This window comes from Nesoenas mayeri, assembly GCF_963082525.1.
Source record: "Nesoenas mayeri genome assembly, chromosome: 4".
Lineage (NCBI taxonomy): Eukaryota > Metazoa > Chordata > Aves > Columbiformes > Columbidae > Nesoenas > Nesoenas mayeri.
Genome location: NC_137540.1, coordinates 20,915,754 through 20,934,696, shown reverse-complemented (window position 1 = coordinate 20,934,696; position 18,943 = coordinate 20,915,754). Strand labels below are relative to the sequence as shown.

The 18,943-nt window shown below is 43.0% G+C and overlaps 1 protein-coding gene across 1 annotated transcript in view; it reads left to right on the top strand.

Annotated features, from left to right (window-relative positions):
• The window catches only part of ZNF827 (zinc finger protein 827), a gene marked incomplete at both ends in the record, with an annotated part of 103,624 nt that extends 85,451 nt beyond the window's left edge, over positions 1-18,173 (top strand). Inside the window, 6 exons of the mRNA XM_080344160.1 lie at positions 7,529-7,666; positions 9,213-9,384; positions 10,788-10,954; positions 14,023-14,214; positions 14,328-14,505; positions 17,366-18,173. Coding sequence (XP_080200286.1) covers positions 7,529-7,666; positions 9,213-9,384; positions 10,788-10,954; positions 14,023-14,214; positions 14,328-14,505; positions 17,366-18,173 — 1,655 coding nt within the window. The remainder of the gene's footprint in view (positions 1-7,528; positions 7,667-9,212; positions 9,385-10,787; positions 10,955-14,022; positions 14,215-14,327; positions 14,506-17,365) is intronic.
• Between the last annotated feature and the right edge of the window lie 770 nt (positions 18,174-18,943).

Below are 18,943 nucleotides of genomic sequence, written 5' to 3'. Positions count from 1 at the left end.
ATAGACCCTTCCTTTGTTCATGCTCTGCTGCCAGTGCTGAAAGGCTCCCAGACTGGTGCAGGCTCAGCGCTGGCCGCACACTGGGGTATGTGGGTTTGTCTGAACAGTGGCCCCTGGATTGGTGTTGTGAGTACAGCACTGACCGCTTTCAGCAGCTACAAAAAGGCATTTAAAAAAAACCCAACCAAACAAACAAAAACCCAAACAAACAAAACAAACCCAAACCAAAACCAAACCAAAAAGACCCCACTACTGCCAAGGGGTCAGGGGGTCAGGCAAACCAGCTTGGAGTTTCAGTGGAGGCTTGAGTCAGAAAAAACCCCATATTTTTATTTTTGTGGAGAATATACAAAATTTTTATGTGAAAAATGAAGTTGCTTATCTCAGGCTAATAGTGGATGAGTCTGCTCACAGTAAGAGATACATCCTAAAATAACAACAGACAGGTTGCTGTGGTGCTGGTGGTGACAAGTGAAGACTGCAGGACTGCTCAGGATCACAGATACCTTCAAGAAGTTGCAGGATATATCTTACTGAGGAACTGCAATACCTGGAAGAATTCCTCTGTTTGTTTTAACTGAATAATTTACTAGAAATAAGAATTCTGGTGCTGCAGATAAACCCTTTGTGAAAGTAAGTTGGGAAAGGAGTAAGATATATAGTATTTGGAACGCTGCAGTTTCATACAGCCAATATATATTTGAGCTTGTGAGCCCTTTGCAGGCTTTCAGCAAACAAGCTTGTAGCAAGCCTTAATTACGTATTTCACAAAAGGAGTTCTCTGTTTTTAAATACAGTGTGCTTGCCAGAGGTGACAGATGAACATGTAAGTGGAAGGCTCCGAAGCAATAAAATGCATCTTTGGTGACGGGGACACTGCAGAAAGTAGGAAGACATTATAATAACAGATCAATGCAGACTGAAGAAGGAAAGAAAACTTCTTTGACCAAATAAATGTTTTTAAAGCAGTGTTTGCATGATTGCCTACCTGCATACCTTTTTTCTGAATAAATCATTTATTGAACTTTGTCTTTTAGATGCAACAAAATAGAAATAACCTTACAAATGGGACAAGCTTTTGTGACATTCACATAGAGCTGCACACTATATTTACCTCTTGGGTAAATGTGTGGTGCCTGAAAGATCACAAATCGACAGGCGAGTAGCAATCCACTTGAGGTGGTAACCAGAAGTTATTTGATGCCTGTTTGAGTCATCAGAGTCTTTCAGAGCAAAGTGAGGTGCCTTGCTGTGGGACATCTGCCCTACTGGCAGCATTCATCCTCTCTCCATGAGCTCCTAGAAACCTCGTTACCTTGTCCAGCACTGTTTCTCAGTCAGTTTCTTCATTTTCTGGTTTGGTGGAGTTTTTTTAGATGCTTTCTCCTGTGGGAGCTTCCTTCTGCATCTCATATTTGTCACATCAAGCTTTATCCCCTGGATTACAAGGGAGGATGTGTTACACACTTCCTTTCCTCTTGTTCTGGATCCACTTTCATCTACCTTTTCCCAATTCACCGCCTGTTTAGAGTTTGGCTGTCTCTCCCTCTTAGCCCTCAGCCTCACCCTGGGTGGCTGTTCTGTCACCAGACCCTCTAGACATCTGACTTGTTTTCTTCATCACATTTGGGTTGCAAGCAGGATTGACTGAAAATAGTCCAACCACCACTCTCTGTTTTCTCCCTTCTGTTCACTTCGTTTTCAAACTTACTTACCTGATTTCTTCTTGACCATCTGTGTGGTGTCAAACTGTCTGAATAACCCAAAGTATAAATATGATCTACTCTTTCAGAAGAATGGAGAGATAATAAATGTTGACCTTCTTTGTTAAGGCTCATTAACACCTCTCACTTCCACATCTTTAAGGAATATCTGTTGCAAAGGACAATCTATTTAATTGCTATCCATATGCTTCCATGTGACCATAAGGATCTGCCCTTGTGGATTTTGTTGCTTCTGAGGTCTATGGAGGTGTGAAGACGAAACAGAGGAGCAGCTGTTTTAAGTGAATTACAGAATGTGAGAGCAGACAGTAAATCACCAAAGGTTATAAATATGAATTTATCTTCTTTGAATGACACTTCATGATACTTTTTGCTTGTTTTCTTAGCTTTATCTTTTTTGGTTAAATATTAGTTTCATTCTTTCAGTTGCTAGTATAAATGGTAGGGATGGCATTGAACAGCAGATTAAAATATAATGTAGTATAAAGGCTGTGAAGCAGTAATTGAAAAAATATTTAAGCTACTTTAAAGAAAATAATAATCCAGGTACCATATATCAGAGTCCAAAGCCAGTCCCTGGGGAACTTTTTGTGTTCGACAGCTACTAGCAGTCACAAGGCTGATTCAGTGACTCCAGACAGTTACTTATGTATTCAGGTCATGCTTTATTCTCTTCTTCAGTTACAGCTTCAACCAGCTACGGTCTCCTCTCTCAGCATTTCTTGACAAAAGTCAGGCTAAAGGCTTTTCAGAAGGGGTGGTCAATGCACTCTCCATATTGATATTACCAGTTTGAGGATTAAAAAAAAATAAATTAATCGCTAAATGTGAAAAGTGAAAATATATACGTGTGCAGAATTATGCCTAACAGCTTAGGAAAGGGATAGAACCATAGAATCATTTCAGTTGGAAAAGACCCTCAGGATCATCGAGTCCAGCCATAACCTGACCTAACTCTAGCACTAAACCATGACCCTAAGAACCTCATCTAAATGCCTTTTAAACACCTCCAGGGATGGTGACTCCACCACTTCCCTGGGCAGCCTGTTCCAATGTCTGACAACCCTTTCTGTGAAGAATTTTTTCCTAATATCCAATCTAAACCTCCTCTGGCACAACTTGGGGCCATTTTCTCTTGTCCTTTCACTTGCTACTTGGGAGAAGAGACCAACACCCTCCATGGTACAATCTCCTTTCAGGTAGCTGTAGACAGCGATAAGGTCTCCCCTCAGCCTCCTTTTCTCCAGGCTAAACAGCCCCAGTTCCCTCAGCCGCTCCTCATCAGACTTGTGCTCCAGGCCGCTCACCAGCTTCATTGCCTTCTCTGCACTCTCTCTGGTATTTCAATGTCCTTCTTACGGTGAGGGGCCCAAAACTGAACACAGGATTCAAGATGGGCCTCACCAGTGCTGAGTACAGTGGCACAATCACTTCTCTAGTCCTGCTGGCCACACTTTTTCTGATACAAGGCAGGATGCTGTTGGCCTTTTTGGCCACCTGGGCACAGTTCTGGCTCATGTTCAGCCGGCTGTCAATCAACATCTCTTAATCCAGATCACTGATAAATACATTAAACAGAACTGGTCCCAATACTGAGCCCTGGGGAACACCACTTGTGACCAGCCGCCAGCTGGATTTGGCACTGTTCACGACAACTCTTTGGGCCTGGCCCTCCAGCCAGTTCTTTATCCATCACAGAGTACACCCATCCAGCCCATGAGCTGCCAGGTTCTCCAGGAGAATACTGCGGGATACGGTGTCAAAGGCTTTACTGAAGTCTAAGTACACAACATCCACAGCCTTTCCCTCATCTACTAGGTGGGTTACCTTGTCATAGAAGGAGATCAGGTTGGTCAAACAGGACCTGCCTTTCATAAACCCATGTTGACTGGGCCTCATCATATGGTTCTCTTGTATGTGCCATGTGATGTTACTCAAGATCATTTGCTCCATTACCTTCCTCAGTACTGAGGTTAGACTGACAGGCCTGTGGTTCCCTGGATCATCCTTCTGGCCCTTCTTGTACATGGGTATCACATTAGCCAACTTCCAGTCAACTGGGACCTCCCCAGTTAGCCAGGATTGCTGATAGAAAATGGAAAGCGGCTTAGTGATCACCTCTGCCAGCTCCCTCAGCACCCTTGGGTGTATCCCATCTGGCCCCATGGACTTGTGGGTGTACAAGTGGTGTAGCAGGTCACTAACCGTTTCCCCTTGGATTATTGGGGCTTCATTCTGCAGTAATGTAATAGCAACTCGCTCAAGTGCTGGGCTTTGTTTGCCAGAAATTAATGTATTTGAAGGGGCAAGAGGAGGAGCAGAACAATATTTCTGCAGTCGATGTCCACTTCATCCTCATCTCAGGGAAAATTCATGTGGTGGCAGTCCCAGCAGTTTCAAACCCCATGTTGGATGATCAGCTTTACACAGCTACTTGTTATGAAGTTGACTTGAGGTTAGTGGGAAAATGATACCAGGTGATGCAGAAGGGCAGAAAAGGCATCAATAAAGATGCATTTAACTAAATTTCATTGAGAATTAGGTTTTACCTTTACATAAAATATTTAACTCTTGAGACTTCTGTGCAGAACAATTTCAAAAATATTTTTTATTAGCCTGTAATATACTGAGTCTTAATCTATTACTTTTTAACGATGTACTGGAGAACTTGAAGGCCTTCGATTTTACTGATCGTATTTTGTTTCAAACTCCAAAACCCATACAGGAATGCAGTCTATTACTTTAAAATTTCAATATTATTTTGCCATGTATGATTTTCTAACATAAAAGCTTTGGAATTTGCTGTGGAGTATTTTTTTAAGGCAGAAATCTATATAAAGTCCTTTTTTTCTTTTTTTTTTTTCCTTCATTTTAGTATAGGGATGTCATGGTGAAAGACTGATTTCTGTGGGCCGTCTCTCACAAGGGTGATTTATTATGTAACATCAGTTGGTCTCAGTCTCTCTGCTTTCCAGCCACGGGGCGACCCTCTGTGTAAGGTACTCTTAAAGGATAAGGATGCTGACTGCCTTGCTTTGGGATACACAGAGGACGCTGTGCACAAACCACTATTATGGCCCCAGAGTTACTGGCCTTGTCCTCACTTCACAGAAAATACCATTCCCCAGCATTAATTAGAGGCAGAACCCAGGGACTGAAGGTGGATGTTGACTCACCTGCTTCTTCAGGTCACTGGCGAGATCAGTTGCTGGGTATGTTCTGGGGAGATTTCTGGACCGCTGTATGGACACACAGCTCCAGTTTCCAGGCTGCAGGCAGAGCTGCCCAGAGGGCAAGGTGGGTGGAAGCAGGTGGTTTTCTTGGAGCTGAGAAATCTTCCACAATGTCCTGAGGCTCCTGTTGCACTAGAGACCAACTCTGGTTTGTCACAAACAAACTAAGCAGCTTGCTGAATAGAAAAAGCACTTTGCTACTGAGAAAAGATTCAGCAGAAAGAGAAGAAAGCAGCACTGTAGTTAGGACTGCAGGAATAAACCTTTCAAAGATGTACCTTCAAAACACTTACAGGATCTTCTTTTGCATCAATGAAAAATATGCAGCTGCTTGGCAAGGGACCAGCTTTCACCAGCTCGGGTTTATCAGAAAGCTGATATTTTTCCAGCTTCCCATGAGCTTCCCAGAACTGACAGCTAAAAATCCACCACAGGGAAGAGGATATTATACTCTTAAAAGATAAAGAGGGGATGATGACTAATGCTGAAGTGAATTGTTAAAGAGACTTATTGACTTAATTGAGCCTGCTTGTTTGGTGTGTGTCCCAATTAATTCATTTTTGTTGTGACCATATTGAAGCATCCTACACCCTTGTGACCTTCTCTTATAATTATTTCCATATTCCCTCTTTTGAAGCGCTGTTTTGATTATGTACTCAAAAACCTCTGCTAAAATATCTGTAGCATTAGTACAGAGCTAGATTTTTCCATTGTTTTGAACTCAAGGATGGTAATGAAAAGAATCATTATTTGTTGAAGTTCTTGAAGGTTATGGGTCACTTGGAGCCCTTAGGGAATGAGGGATGGGGTGTCTTGTTTTTAAGTTCACAAAATGACTACTTTGAATAGGCAGAACTTGTTCTCTAACTAGAAATTTGTTGAGAAAAATGTGTTGTTGTGTGGCGGCACTTAGTAGTGCCTCCTAATTCCTGTGGTGTGCTGAATATTGTACATATAGAGGGTCACAGGAGAAAGTAACAGCAGCTGAAAGGGGCCGGCAAGTATGACCCTCCCTAAACTTGCTGAGATTGCTACGTGGAATCTCTGTCCAAAATGGAGCACTGTTTTTATCGTTGCTTAAATTAACCACAGTATTAGACAAGTATTTGCCTAAACCACAGGGGAGCTGTCTGGACACCTGTCTGTGACACTCTTTCAGACATGGCAGGCAAATGCAGTGGTAGGTGACTGTTGGTAATGTTTTGCCTGTACAAAAAGGGTGTTCATTATTCAAGTGCTCTGTTGGATTCATATTTTGTTTTGTTTTGTGCCAAGTTCAACAATGGTAACTTACACTTAGTATGATGTTTTCATACTCCTCAGCTCCCCTCCTGACAATCTCAGCCCAATAGCTTTCCTCCATCACGGCATGCACACATGCGCTGGTGGAGCTGGTTTGGGCAGCGAACCCACAGCCAGTGTCAGGTTAGAGAAAGGTGCTCTGCATGTTGCATCTTCCGTTCCAACAGAAATAAAAGGTCTTTTAGCAGAAGTAAGTCTCAAACAACCCCCACCCCCACCGGCCATTACATTTTAAAAGCTGCTGCATGCCTTTGCAGGTTTGTGCACCTCTTAGTTCAGCTGGCCCTTCTCCTCAGGACCCTTGCAGAGAACATTTCTTTACACAAGGCTTGCTGGTACTTTTCTCATGTTGAGCTAAGTAGTACCACTGCTGTCCCCAGTCTCCATCGGCTCTGTGCTCCCTTCTGTCCAGATCCAAAATGGCCATGCTTTTAACTTCTTGAAGCGCTCTGTGCCTTTTTTTCTCTTCCTCGTTCCCAGACCTTTTCTCTCTACTTCCTTACAGAGTGCCTTCATGTCAGTGTTTTATGCTGTATGGAGTTCATTTTTTTGTACAGCAGACTCTCTCTGGTTTTGAAGCAAATAAAAACACTTCTTTAAAGATAATGTCTCACTCTGGGTCTTAGTTTTCCAATGGATAGCCCTCTGAGTTGCTGGGGATTTTGATGCTTGGGGACAGTAGGTGCTGGGTAGACCTTACCCTGGATGCCACCCACTCACTGGCATGCTGTGTCCCCTTGGCTTAACTATTGTTTGAGCAATCTTCTGTTCTCCTTCAGTGTAAGCCTGCTCATGTAGTAAAAGTTCTTGTGGCAGTAGAATAGAAAATATCAGCCATGAAAAATAATCCAGTGTAAAATAAACCATCATTGCAGATCAAGCCTTCTTCATGCGCCAGGTGAAAGTGGGTGATGGAAAAAGCCAAAGAAATGGTCTCTCCACAAAAACAGAATGAGAGGTTAACGTTTTGCCCTGCTCACTCTTGACTTTTTTCTCTTTATGTAATCTGGTTTACCTCTTTGACTATGTCTGGAACACTTTGATTAAGTGCTTTGCTTTAGAGTATGTATGAAAGATGCTGTACAAAAGATTAATTTCCTTTCCATCACTGGGAGTTTCCTTTTTACGTGAACTCATGTGCCAGATCACACAGCAGCCAGCTGAGGCGTTGCGTTTTATATGGCACCTACAGAACTCTACTTGAATGAAATCTGAAAGTCTTTGGAGTTCTTAAAATACGACTTTCTGTTTATGTCGGTTTTGGCATAGAACCTGAAAAGCTGGGACTGGAGGTGGGAAATGGATTGCCATCTTGGAAATTTAATGACCAGCTCTTTCCCTGTGACGTGTGTGGAAAAGTGTTTGGTCGACAGCAGACTCTGTCCCGCCATCTCTCACTGCACACAGGTAAGCTGATGTTTAGGGGCTGGTTGTTGCAGCACTGAGGAAATTTCTATGCTAGTCATGGCTTGTTTAAGTAGAGATGGAAGATGGTAAGCAGGAGAGCATGTGAGCCATCCTCAGCTCCTTGCACTTAGAGCAGAGCCAGGCGCAGAAACAGGTCAGAACATTGGAGGGTGTTCAGGGAGTTAACTAATGTTTGATTTATTTACAGCCTACTTGTAATTTGTCTTTACAAAATGTGTAAGTTCAAGCTTGTCCAGGTTCCAATAGACCATCCTGTAGATACCAGCTAGTTAACCAAGCCTGTTAATGGAGTTCTGGAGAGAAGGCACAGCCCTTGGCCTTTCTTACATTCACCTGATGAGCTTTTTAAATGTTACTGAACAATAAAAAGTTCAGCCTTGGTATTTCAGATCTGGTAAAACAGCAAGGATTTAATATCCATCATTCACCGTTGCTTTCATCACCTAGTTTTTCTCAGGGGAACAGGGGCTGCCCTACCCCATACCAACTTTCTTAAAGTGAATCAGCTTCAAATCAACTGAGACTAACAGAGTCTTTATATGGAAGATGCACCTTGTCAGCCTGCTGAGGTGCACTGTGCAAAACAAGACTTGGAAGCAAGAATTTCTCATACAGTGCTGAAAAATATTGTTGGTATAATGCCAGTGTGTGTTGTACCATCTAGCAGAGCTACGCTGAAAAGGTTCAAATGCTCTGTTCTGTGGCTTTGTGAGGTTTTCTCAGTCCTAAGCTGCTCTGTTGAATTTCTTTCCCCTAACACTTGTAGCATTATGTGTTAAATTCAGAGCAGCAGCTCCTCAAAGGGAAAGGCTGTAAAACCTGATGTAAGGTTTGGTTTTTTGAATCAGCTCTTTGCAAAATAAAGCCTGGCACATACAAAAAAAAATTGTTGCCAGGACTTAGAAATGTTTAATGTACAATAAAATAATTTTTTATTTTAAAAGTTGTGAAGCATCAGAAACTCATGATGAATTTGTTTAAATTCTTTAGTTGTTCTTTGAGTGGGTATTGGATTTTTTTGTGTTAGTTTGTATTCAGAACTGGCCTAATGCTACAGCATTCCCTTTCCTCCCCACCCTCAGATTTTAATACAAAATCATCAACCATCAGCTCCCTGCAAGTGATCGCATGGTCAACCTCAAGAATAACTGGACCCAAAATCAAATAAAAGATGATAGGTAAAGGAACTAGTTGTAGGTTATCGACATGTTTCTGTACAAGCTCTGCTGCAGCTCTCAGAGCTGCAGTTGTCCTAGTATTCCCCTTTATAAAGTTTTATGTTGTCTGATTACAAATGGTAGTCCAAATAAAAAAAAAAAATAGCCCTAAACTACCTCCAAATGAGTTTTTTCTGAGTAAATGCTGTGAACTGGTGTAACTTTCCAAAATGTTGAGCTTCCAAAGTACCTCATTCTGAAAGCTGCTTGGAGAAGCCCAAAGGGATGCATACTTGGTCATTGGCAGCTTTATGAATAGCTTGCTTCAAAAGGAAGTATACATTCAAGTTTTTCTATTTCTTTTTCAGAAGAGAGAAAATACAAATGCCACTTGTGCCCCTATGCTGCTAAGTGCCGTGCTAATCTGAACCAGCACCTGACCGTCCATTCTGTGAAGCTGGTGAGTACAGACACTGAGGACATTGTCAGCGCTGTCACTGCTGAAGGCAGCGATGGAAAGAAGCACCCTTATTACTACAGGTGAGGACCCAGGCAAGGGCTGTGCACCAGATGCTGGAAACTCAGTGTCTTACCTGCCTGCTAAGGTGTTGCAGGGTGGAGCTGCGATGGAAGTATTTGTCTTGCCCATCTCTGACTTAGGCTGAGCAGCAAAACCCAACGCTGTTTGGCTTGGTCAGCCATTGGGAAAGACTCTGGGTTTTGGGAGGTGTGGAGCTGGATTTTTTAAATGGCCTTGTGAGGCAGATGGGCTCGTTTAAGTTCTGTGTTTGGAAACATCCCATCGTGTGCACAGATTCATGGCAAATCTCAAGCACTGTGCTTCCAGTTACTTCTGACAGCTCCATTGTCTTCAGCCAAATCTATGAAATGGGACAATAAATATAATAAAAATTATTATCTCCATATACACATTTCCTCCATTTGCTAGAGGTATATATATTCAGGGAACAACATGATGAAAGAAGGAAAACTTTTAGGAGAATTAGCCTGAAAAATTAAAAGGAGTAGCCTAGATAAAATGGATATTTGGGCATTCTCCTCATTGTATGCGCTGTTGTGTGCTCTGCAACTAGTGGCCAAGCATGATTACCAAATCACTCTTAGTTTTAGTCATGGTGCCAAGAGTAGATTTAATTACAAAATCATAGAAGTAAGAAATAAATCAGACCTGCTGGATTAGATTATTTAGTCCATCCCCCTGGGAAAGCAAAATAGTGCCCTAGAGTATACGCCTTTTAAAATGGTTTTGGCTTGTTTTAAATGTTAACAGCCTAATCAAAGCAAGGGGAGGACTCGGCAAAAAAAAAAAGTTAAATTAAAGGGTCCTTCCCATTGCCTCTCAATATCACTGTTTATGCACTGGCTGTGAAATCTGTATCTCTGCTAATTATTTGCGGAGCTGATGACTGCTGTCTTCCAGTCAACCATAAGAAATGTTTGAACCCATTTTTACTTGCTTACACTGAAACTGCCAGGCAGTTTTGCACAAGATCCCAGTTTGGCATGGGAACCATTCCAGGGCTTGAAAATAACTCCTGGAGTATGCAGCAAGCTCTCCGTTTGTCAGTGTATCAGCCATACTAAACATCTTGGCAAAACTGCAATGCCTCTTATTGCCCAAAGGAATCAGCTAGGTGATGCGCAGCATCTGGAATCTGTAGTTTTTAATTAAGTTTATGATTATTTAGCGCCATTATAGCGTGTACCAGGATTGTTGCATTGTGCCTGCCCTTAATCACATCGGCATGGCCATCAGTGAAAAGGCAGTTCAGCAGACAAAAGAATTTTCCAGTGAACACTGAACGGTGAGGAAGAGAAGAAAACTGTGCAGTGAGATTTTTCTTGCAAATTCAGGGCAACACGCTTCTGTTTGTGGTTTGGTTTTTAAAGTTTCTTACTCTTGAATTCCCTTCTGCCTACAGCTGTCATGTGTGTGGGTTTGAGACGGAGATGAATGTCCAGTTTGTCAGTCATATGTCCCTCCATGTGGATAAAGAGCAGTGGATGTTCTCGATTTGCTGCACAGCATGTGATTTTGTCACCATGGAAGAGGCAGATATGAAGGCTCATGTCAACAGCAAGCACACAGGTGATGATCCCCCTCTCCCAGCTGCAGTCATCTCTCTCTTCCTTGCTTTTTAGCTGCAACCTTCACACTTCCCATTAGCACTCTCTTCACTTTCACTGAAGCACTTGCTAATTAAGGCCTGATCTCTCAAAGCTGAAGTGAATTGGACTCCAGCCAGGCAAATAATCTGGTAGCGCAGATCAATTTTCAAGCTTAGCAAAATAAATGAAGGGCTACTTAGCCCTCCTTCTTCCTATTCCCCTTTTCCCCCAGATCCCCTCCCCTGTTGAAGTCAGCATAGTTTGTTTGTTTTTCTGACTGGTTTACTATTTCATCAAAATCCTAGACTTGAGTGATGATAAGGTGACTTTGAGTGCTAATTGCGCATACCTGGCTGTAAATTTGAAATACACAGAATGTTGAGCTTCACTCTTCAATGTGTTTGCCTCCACAGTCTATCAGTTTGGAATTTCACGCTGATGTTTAGTTGACGCTGTAATTCAGCAATACCATAAGTGTAACTTTATATTAAATAACAAGTCATATGTTCTGTCCCTGGTCCTCTTCACTTAATACCCAAAGATAAGTGCAATAGTGGTTTTCAAACAAGCTCCATGTGCTTAGTCCAAGTAATGAAATCTGGTATCATTTAAGGAGAATAAAATTACAATCGTTTTAATGAATTTCTCTTATAATACCAGGCAGAAGCATTTTGCTGTCACAAACTACTAAAAATGGTGTTAACAATACTTAACCTGAAATGCACATATTTTCTATTGCTAAATTGCTCTTCCTGTCCTTCCAGCTATAAAATTGGGAAAACAGGAGGGGTGGAGAAGGAGAACGGTGAGAAGAATGCAGTTGGTTGTGCTCACAGATACATAAGTTAGATGTAACTACAGAAATACAAACTACTGGAAAGCCCTCAAGGGATTTTATGGCAGTGTAGCTCTCGGCACTACTCCCTGCTATCTGAGGTGTTTGCATCTAACTCCACTCCACATAAACCACGATTCTGTGCAGTCAAGGCAAATGAGAAATGCCACCCATAGCCATATGAAGAGCTTGCATTGGAGCTTAAAACTGAGCTGTACTCCACTGTGTGTTCCTGTCATGGCTAAAAGACTGGAGCTGCTGTTTGTCTTTTAAAGACAGGCAAAACACTCCCTTGTTATTCCTTTACCCCGTCAAACTGGCAATTCAGCCAAATGCTTACACATGTGGCAAATACAGAGAGTTAAAAACAGAATAGATTTTCTGGGTCACTTGACCCCAGTCCCTTATCCTGTGAGGTTACCAAGTCATAAAAGGCCTGTTTGGAAGGATGTTAGCATGTGTCTTCAAACAACTGTAATTGTTTTAAACCAAATATTTCTACAGACAGGCAGCTGCAGATTTTCCTGCATTAACGATTATGGACCTTTTTAAAATTGCCAGAATGTGTCATACTAATAATCAGAATACACATACTTTTTTCTTGTGCCAGAACTGTCCTTGATCTGAAACAGCAGCCCACCTGTCATTCCCTCCACCTTTCTTCCCTCCTTCCACAGTATTTATTCCCTTAGTATATTTATGAAGAACAACCCTTACCCCTCTAAACGTACTTTGTGCTTCATATGAGAAAAAGCTTAATTTTCTCACTGTACCAGTCCCTCGCTGCATATGTTCTTGTTAGAACCTCTGCTCTCGACATAAGCAATCACAGCTGTACAAGGTGTATGAGGTGACATGCAATAAGCAGTGGTGGCCCTGTAAAACAGCAGCAGCTACCGGCAACAGCTCACACAATAACATTCTGTGATCATATTTACCTTCCTTGAAGGCTCCCCCATGCCGATTGCTCATATTCATCCCATATCCTGCTCAGATTCTTCTTTTGTTTTCCTTGACCGTTTCCAACTTAAGAACTCATTTATAGCAGAAATTCTTGGTACTGGCCCTTCAGGTCATAACCTTGTGCTCTGTACTATTAAATTTCATTCTATTTCTATTACTCTGGCCCCCAAGGTCAGTGAATCTTTCTATATGATATCCCAGTCATCCTCCCTATTGACAGCTTGGGTCATCAGATTTCATTAGTGCATTCCTACATTTTTATCTTAGACTTAAAGGTGCTGCTCATCAGTTTAAAGCTAGGCACATAGGTACTGGTGTTTGCAGAAGCCTTGATCAGAGGGGACTTTGTGAGATAGATAATATGAAGTTTTAGTAAAGTCTCTTTTTACCACAGCTCTGATTAAACCAAGACAGAGGTGGGAGGTAATAATTTGCCCATCCTTGCCTTGTTGGCTCATGGCAGGTTCCTAAGAGAACCCTCATTCTCGTTCATTTCCAGTGCGTGATAGGGTTTGGGGTTTGAATTTCTTGCATTTATTGCACACATAAGGAAACTCTGAGGGGCTTCAGCTTTAGATCCTGTAAAGTAATGGAGTTTTTAATTAATTATGTTCAATAAGAGGTCTTAATAACAACAGATAAATCTTGAGACCATGTTGTTATCTCTTACAGTCATTACTGAGGCTGCTTTTCAGTATGTTGAGTGAGATTATTCTCCTTTGCCCTTCCTCCCAAATGTACTCATTGGACCCACAGAAATGGAAAAGTGGGGGAATTTTAGCTTGGACTTGTAGGTCATCAACAGCACTTCTGGTTTCTGCACCCCAAAGTTACCACAGCACTTTTTCCTTTCTCAGTGACAACTTCATTGTTTTTGAACTCTTGAGATAGTCAAAGTGGTTTTTTTGGGATATTTTCAGCCTGGTAATGAGGTAGAGTTGTATGTATGTATGTATGTATGTATCCTTCCCACTACCATCACAGACAGACTATATTCTAGGATAAACTGAGAGATATACTGTTGTAAACACTAATAAAAAGGAAGGAGGGTGCAACTACAGTTTTTTAACAGATCAGTGAATGTCAGACTTGTTTATAAACACGTTTGAATATAAACACTTCTATAGTATATTTAAATAACACATATCTTTAGATATATATATTCAAATAGTTTTCCTGAAATGTAAAACAGTATTGAGATTCCATCTAATCTGCTGTACTAATTAGTGCTCTTTATTCCTGTTTTTCAGCTGAAGAGAGGAAGACACCCAGTGAATCTAACAGTCCGTCGTCATCTTCACTGTCAGCACTGAGTGACTCTGCCAACAGCAAAGAAGATGCAGATGTAACCCCAAAAACCAAGGCGTCAAACAACCTGCTGGTCATTTCTGTAGTGCCTGGTAGCCAGACCTCAGTGAACACTGAAGAGAAATCAGAGAAAGGTAAACCAGTGCTAAACAAATACAGACTGTCACCTTCTATGCAGTGGATCTGGCCACAATGTAAGGAATATATTTGCCTGTGGTGGTGATATTTTTTTATTGTTATTTTTCAGGCTTTGAGTGTGTTTTTTGTAACTTCGTCTGCAAAACAAAAAATATGTTTGAGCGCCATCTGCAAATCCACTTGATCACACGGATGTTTGAGTGTGACGTGTGCCACAAGTTCATGAAGACACCTGAGCAATTATTGGAGCACAAGAAATGCCACACTGTCCCCACCGGTGGGCTCAAGTAAGGAAAGCAAGTACACAAACTTTTACTGTGTTAAGCACTTCTAATACTGTGGGGATAGGGCAAAAACAAGTCAAATGCCTGATAATCCAGATTTTGGGCTTCCTTTTATTTATGTAACCCAAGCCCAGTCCTTTACAGTTGCCTTAGCATATGCTTGCATCGTTAGAGCAGATCGGTAACAGAGCAGCTGATGTAGTATCCACTGTCTCAGAGCTGTAGCAAAGTATGGTCCTTTCCCTTTGCGAGTCAATAGGAGACAGTACGTGATGGGTCCCACAGAGAATGAGGCAGCACTGCACAGAAGTGTTGGCAGACGAAGAGGGGTTGTTTTTTAAGGCATCACAGCAAAAGAGAGCACACACCACACGCTCTGTTGTGCACCTGGTTCAAAGAAACTAAACCCTGTACAGTCTGTGCAACTAGGTATGAAGTTGTAACCTTAAAGTTTATAACCTTTGTAGACTCTAATGCAAAGTTAGTCCTCTACAATAATTAATAACTTTTATGCTTTCTGCTTTGGTTTGCATGCCCCAGAACAATCTCTATTGTATAAATTAACGTGTAACAAGTAGTACAGTCTTCTAACTAAAAAGCGCTTTGGCTTAAGGTGGTGTCCTTTAAGGTCTGTTGGCGCAGAGCAGTGTTTCTAGAGAATGAGTGCGCCCTTATGTCAAATTTGGACCCCTGAGGGCAGGAGCGACTGCTGGGGCCATATGCTCGCTCTCTGCGTGTGGGCAATGTGACGTTATGCAAGATGCATGTCCCTGGTCTCCGTTTGTTCCAGCTGCTGCAGGAAAAGAGGCTGAAGCCACTTTGAGCCCAGCTAGGGTTCAGCACAGGCCTCCCTGCTTCAGCTGCTCTTGCTGAGCAAACTAATGTTTTCAGTGCGCTGCACCTCTCACGTGACGAGCACACGGCATTTAATGTTACCACAAGTAGCTCCATCAGTTTGCACTGCAGTTTCTGAAAACTGGTTCTGTTTGCCAGGCAGCGTCTGGTCTCCAGCTCAGTAGTTCCATGAACTGTGGTCACTTGAGATGTGATGACTGAATCTGGGATGAAGACCAGACTGAGAAACAAGTAGTGTGCCAGAACGACGGGATGTCTGCCTTGGACGTACAGACCAGTTGTCTAATGCACTTTGGGTTTAAGCTGCACAGACTCTGTTCTATTTACCACGGAAAAACCATGACCTATGACTCAGACCTTCCTGACAGAATGGGCTTCTCAGTCTGCATAAGTTATTCCTGCCCAACTCAAGTAATAATGAGGTACCTTGAAAGCTGCACCTAAGAAAAAGCTCTGCTTTTTTTTTTTTTTTTTAAGGCGTCCAGAAGAGCCTGAAGAGATCTAAGTAAATTGTATTTTTCTGTCTCCTGTTTGCTGTGAGGGAAGAGAAAAAAACATGATTCCTCCAGCTCCAGGTCAAAATCTGAGATTCTGATCCAGAGAGCACCCAGCCCAGGAGAGGTATGTGTGCACAGACAGCTGAATCCTCTGTTGCAATAGAGCTAATCACGTTAGCAGCCTCAATGCCAGGCTCCCTCTCTGGATCAGAGTACTTGATGTGCGTCAGGAAAAGTGTGCAGATGTTTTAGTATCCATTTGTCCTCAGGTATTACTCACTGCGCTCAAAAGTCTCGCAACTAGCAGGTAGATTAATATCAAACCTGTGTGTGCAACCAGTTGTAGCAAGGGAAAGCACACATGGAAGGAAAGGATCTCTGCTTAGAAATTATCTGAAATGATAGAGCACAACTAGCAGACCTGCTAAACGGTGAGCGCAGCGGGAGGTGGAGACATCTGTAAGACAACAGCCAGGTGTCTTAGTTGTATCTTTTTTATCTAGACCTGCTCTTTTAGTTCACCACCTAGATCTGGAAAGGAGCGCGCTTTGTTTAATACAGCAGAGAGCCCTGGCAGGCAGCTGTCCTCACCAGCTTCCTCTCAATTGCATAAAGCAATAGCAGGTGTGCTTTGGGTTTGTTGGTGTCCAGCCTTGTTCAGATCAGGCTTCCTTCCAAGCTTTCAAGATTCCCTCCTGCAGCCTTCTCGGCCCTTCCTGGTCCAGGAACCAAGGGTGAGGCCCTTTGCCACGTCCACCCCAGTCTGGACGCTGCTGCTGTGAGTAAGCAGAGCCCACATCCTGTTCCCACACAGGAACAATTCCTGCCATGGCAGAGGCGGCTGTAGGCAAACGCTGCCAAGCACACGCCCCCTTTGAGCAGGGCTAGCTCATCTCCCAGAAACGGGAATCCCTACAAGTCATCCTAAGCGACCGGCTTTCAGCTGTTCCTAGCAGGATACCCAGGAAGCTTATTGTTCAAGGTCACATAAAAGGAATTTCCTAAGCTTTTGCTGTACGTGTGGTATTACAAGTTTATTCCATCTTTACTTAAACAGCTGCTTTCATACTCATCTGTAAACACTCACTATAAAGCACTTCTTAATGGAAAAAATGGCAAAAGTGACTCCGTGCAAACACTAGGAATGTCGTTACACAAAGTACCGGTGCATCAGTCACCACCTCTGCACTACCCGGCCTCCTTTGCAGAATCTTCCCCATCAAGGTAAGCCAGAAGATTAAAGGGGTGCTCCTTCAGAGTGAATCAGTGCTTTCCTAGGAACGTGTGCGCTCTACTGCCATTAAATGGGGAAAATACCTCCTCTAAGTAAAGACTTATGTCGAGGTGAACCAGGTACTCTAAAGAGGCTTTACAGGGAGAACTAAGGGCCCTTTTCTCTTCTTTAGTAGGTCAGAGAGGGGCTGAATGACAGGGTTAAACCAGGAACATGGGTCTTCCAGCTGAGTGACTTCTCTTTTCTCTGTCCCCACCCTTCCCTGCTGTGTTGCCAGGTGCCCGTTCTGCATCTACTCCACTAACCGCCCCGCAGCGATGGAGTGCCACCTGAAGACTCACTACAAGATGGAGTACAAGTGTCGGATCTGCCAGACAGTGAAAGCAAATCAGCTGGAGCTGGAGATGCACATCCGAGAACACCGCCTTGGCAACCATTACAAGTGTGACCAGTGTGGCTACCTGTCCAAGACCGCCAACAAGCTGATTGAACATGTGCGTGTCCACACCGGCGAGCGCCCTTTTCACTGTGACCAGTGCAGCTACAGCTGCAAACGCAAAGACAATCTCAACTTGCACAAGAAACTGAAGCATGCTCCACGCCAGACTTTCAGCTGTGACGAGTGCCTGTTCAAGACTACCCACCCTTTTGTCTTCAGCCGCCACGTGAAGAAGCACCAGAGTGGGGACTGCTCCGAAGAGGAGAAGAAGGGCCAGTATTCAACCTCCAAGGAAGCCAGTCCACTCCTACCAATGAACAGCTCCAGAAACCTCCTGTCACCCCTCTCCGTTATGTCTGCCTCCCAGGCTTTGCAAACAGTGGCTTTGTCAGCTGCACACGGCAGCGGGGCAGAGCCAAACCTGGCAGTGAAAGCCTTGGCCATCAATGGCACTTCTCTGTGCTTTGATAAATACTGGAACTCAGAGTTTGCCCACCTTATTCCTTTAACAATGTTTTTCCCCAAAAACCACTACGAGCTCACATTCCATCCACCCAGACCTCAGACTGCACCAGGAGGTGCCTCTTCACCGAAACACTCCTTCCTTGCCTACCTTGGACTAACAGAAAGGGCAGAAACTGTCTGAGGGCAGTTACTTTCTGTACCAAAAATACCCCAACAAACCCAGCAGGTACACATTGCTGCAAAATGTAGACCGAAGAGGTAACGAACACTTGTGCTATATCATTAGTAAGGTTTAGAAAATGGCTCTGTGTGTATACTTATTGCATTGACATGAAAGCTGCTTTATTAAATCTTTAAGAGGTGACCTACTGCATACTTCTACCTTCAGAGGCATGTTCCCAGTACTCTTATCTAAGAAACTATTTTGTCTTGTTAAGCTGAAAAAGAGTGTCCTTAATGGCAATCAGCACTTGTAAGATTACATATTGATGCATTTTATTTTTGGTCTTTGTGTGCGTGCGGGTGCGTGAAAGAGAGTCTGCCTGTAGCGTGCCAGGACGTTGCTTTTGCACATCCCTTGTAGTGGCTTATTTAATTATTATTATTCTTTTCCCCTTTTTTACACACTTGCTCCCTCCCCTCCATCTCCCCCTGAACTGCAGAGTTGTGCGACGCTTAGTTCAGGGTGGCTCCGTGTATTATTTCAGTGCTCTTTGCAGCTTCCTTTAGTTGTTTGATGCCTTGAACTCATTTGTCAAGGTTTGAGGATTTGGGGCAGAACTGATGAGGAAAAAGTTGCTTTCAGCACTGCAGGATGAGTGTGACAATGACAAGCGTGTATATGTACACACACACATGCATGTGCAGTGTGTGCAGTCTACACAGCCACACGGCAGGCCCAATTCTTAACTGTTACACAAGTGTAACAAACACCTGCGCCTGGGCCATAGC